At 32.8% G+C, this 3,364-nt stretch overlaps 1 protein-coding gene across 1 annotated transcript; it reads left to right on the top strand.

Annotated features, from left to right (window-relative positions):
- Positions 1-1,393: 1,393 nt before the first annotated feature.
- On the top strand, positions 1,394-2,634 carry LOC117210483 (glutathione S-transferase-like). Its single transcript, XM_033453549.1, has 3 exons — positions 1,394-1,444; positions 1,756-1,923; positions 2,181-2,634. The coding sequence occupies exons 2-3, from the start codon at positions 1,779-1,781 to the stop codon at positions 2,486-2,488; spliced, it is 453 nt and encodes a 150-aa protein (XP_033309440.1). The 5' UTR covers positions 1,394-1,444; positions 1,756-1,778; the 3' UTR covers positions 2,489-2,634.
- Positions 2,635-3,364: the final 730 nt, after the last annotated feature.

Raw genomic sequence — 3,364 nt, 5'->3', positions numbered from 1 at the left:
TACATACATAATCATTAAAGAATCTATAAACCGTACTAGTTTGTTTTTACTAAGTTTTGTTACAGAAAACATGTTCTCATAAGTTTTCAACTTTAATTTATGGAAATTTATTAACCTTAAACTATAAAATCATTCAATGAGTCTTTCCGGATGTTTTTATGTAGTCATAATTTCACATATCAGCACAGCTCCACCAATAGGATAAGAGTTACATGGAAGCAACAGAGGGGAAGAAGAACATATAGAGATCTAAAGGTTATTTTTGTCTCATTCAAGTTTCTGTTAACCGGCTTGGAAATTTCCTGTGCTTGTTTCGACTTTGAAGTCTTAAAAAAAAAATTGTAAGTAAATAGTATATATATAGTATATATATCCTGAGTCAAAGTTTCTCTTTATAAATAATAAACCGTTTAAAAACTATATTTTGTATGTTTTTTCCTTATTCATAATTAAATAATAAATATGAAATACTTCTACAGAAAGCCGACATCCTTCAATTAACCGAACAGCAGATGATTTAAAAATTAGTAGTTGAAAGAAATAAATGTTATTACATGTTCATAATTGATCGATAAATTTAAGTATACAATTAGAAAATGTTTCTTCTTTATTGATAACTAAATAATACAGATAAGATACAAGATACTTGTAGGAAAAGTCGGCGCGTCGTTCAATTAACGGAACAGCAGAGGATTTGAAAATTAGTAGTTGAAAGAAATAAATGTTATCATATGTTCATAATTGATCGATAAATTTAAGTATGCAATTAGAAAATGTTTCTTAAGTTTGGAAGAATATATAATCATGCTGAATGTTTTGTAGTTACGAAAGTTGTCTACAAACATACATTGTACATACGACTAGTAATGGTACTAAATTACTGTTAGAGGGTCTTGGGTGTATAGAACCATATGGTTAAATTAATACTAGAGATAACGAATCGTGCGAATGTAATTAATATTTTGAAATGCGTTGTTTGCATTAATTGATAGTTTTCTTATAAACTTTTTTATAAACAATTTCATTGCTATAGAAAAAAGATAAATGCCGGTAATATGTCTATCCTACTTAAATAGAAAGTGCAATATTTTGTTATAATATTTGGCGCAAGTTTATACATTATTACATCCAAAAATAATATTCTTTTTATATCTAAGCTATATTAAAATATAAAGATACAAATAGCTATGCGAGTAGTTAGTAGTTGATGCTTTTTACTTAAATTGTCTTATACTTCATAATTTGTAATAATATAATTCTTGTCATCAATGATTCTTTGTTTTTACTTTGTATATATTATACTTCCAGGAAGATGCCGCTCTATAAATTCACTTACTTCCCAGTTACGGCATTGGCAGAACCAATCCGTTCTTCTTCAGCTATGCTAGTATTCCATTTGAAGATGAACGTATCAAAAAGGACGTCTGGCCAGAAATAAAGCCCTGTAAGCTTAAAATTTAAAGAAATTCTGTTTCTTAAATCTCATCTTTCCTAATTTAACTAAAGTAGCTAAATAAAGTAGAACACAATTATGCAGAGTATAACAGAGATTATTGTTTACTCTCCATTGCTCTATAAGATATGTGGGAGAACAATAGGTATTGTTAAGGAGACAATGCCCTTTGTTTGCTGATAAATTATCAATAAATTAAATTATATCTTTCCAAAACAGATAACAGGAAGCTAGATATTTAAGAAGCATCATAATCTGTTTGTTCGATAGAATCTTTGATTCTATTAGTTGTATGTTTTTAGTGACTCCTTATGGCCAGCTTCCTATGCTCGTAGCTGATAGAAGGAAGGTTGCTCAGTCTACAGCTATTTGCCGTTACTTAGCCAAACAATATGACTTAGCTGGAAAGACTGACTGGGCAAATCTTCATATTGATGCCACTGTTGATACTATTCATGATATTCGTCATAGTGAGTATCCAGTGCTGTTTTGCATAAATCTTATGAGAATCTTGATAACAGATAGTACATATCTGTTCAGGTATTTATTAGTTGAAATCCGATTTAATATTTGATTTAATCGAACGATACACGTATGTCAACAATACAAGACAAAGGATTAAAAAGGATTGTAATTCTATCTTCAGTATCATTTAAATTTCGCACAACACTGTATTCAAATTAGTATAACATTAGCGAATAGTATTTAACTGAAAACAAATTTTCAGGAATTGCCGCCTTCCACTATGAGGAGGACGAGAAGGTCAAAGCTGCAAAACGCAAGGCTGCTGAAGAGACGCTGCTGTTCATTTTAGAACGTTTGGACCAGCAAGTGAAGGAAAATGACGGCTACTTCTACGATGGTACTCTCTCTTGGGCTGATTTAACATTCGTTGCTCTGCTCGATTATTTGAACTTTATGTACAAGTCTGATCTGATCGAGAATTACGAGAATCTGAAGCTGCTGGAGAAAAAGGTCCTCCTCCTGCCCAAGATCAAAAACTGGATTGAGAGACGCCCAGTTAGCGAATTTTAAACTTCACGATTGCTTATGGTTTTATAAGCGTTTAAAGATTGCGGTCTTAGTGTGTTGAGAGAATGAAGAACGAATCGTGTTGATGGAAGTTTGTATGGAATATACTGATTGCTTTTAACATTCATTAGTTCCAGTTATTACCGATATTTTTGTCATTTAGTTAGGGTTTTCCCTTTAGATTACGTTGTGATAGAGAACTATTATTTGTGTATTCCTGTTAGAATTTAATCTTGGAATTAGGATTAATATTCTGTGGAAGACACAATGTTTATGTTGAAATAATATAATGTGATATTTATTAAACAATTATTTCGAGAGTTATAAATGTGCGTTCTGGAATGTAGACAGTTGGCTAGTTATTCACAGACTGACTGCCTTAGTGACCTGTGGCGCTTGTAAAGATTTTGAACCCCCACTCTCTATAATGAGTGTGACCTGAGTAGATGCCTGTGTAACGTCACGTGCCACGGAACCTTCTAGCAGCTTCTCGATACAAAGCGCTACGCTGTCAAGGCGCGACACCGACGTGCCCAATGTTCCATCCATATCCTTATGTTTCTTCCGCCGAGTTCTCGGAAGAGCATGCACGCGCCAGCCGCCGCGGTACATCTAACGAACGTACGCTAGTGGGGATGGCGCTGGGCAACGAATGGAAGAATCTGTACGATCAAACACTCTATCCGCATGCGACTGATATCGTTGTATTCCAACAATTCCTACAGAAACATACGAACTATATAAACTGTTGACACGATGTTGTGCTTTTGTATTATAGAGATAATAATAAAACCATCAAACAATCATTAATTATGTTTTTTATTATATTCATTAAGAATTGAAGATTACCTCCTTGGTGATCTTGATAATATCGTATTT

This window comes from Bombus bifarius, unplaced genomic scaffold (genome assembly GCF_011952205.1).
Source record: "Bombus bifarius isolate JDL3187 unplaced genomic scaffold, Bbif_JDL3187 scf7180000008205, whole genome shotgun sequence".
Classification (NCBI taxonomy): domain Eukaryota; kingdom Metazoa; phylum Arthropoda; class Insecta; order Hymenoptera; family Apidae; genus Bombus; species Bombus bifarius.
Note: the sequence above shows the minus strand (reverse complement) of the source record. Positions and strands in the feature narration are given on the sequence as shown.

Excerpts from the sequence above, each read along its gene's own strand:
- LOC117210483 (XM_033453549.1), top strand. The coding sequence starts at position 1,779 with ATGCTCGTAGCTGATAGAAGGAAGGTTGCTCAGTCTACAGCTATTTGC. Across the intron at positions 1,924-2,180 it reads TATTCATGATATTCGTCATA|GAATTGCCGCCTTCCACTAT; the intron begins GTGAGTATCCAG and ends ACAAATTTTCAG.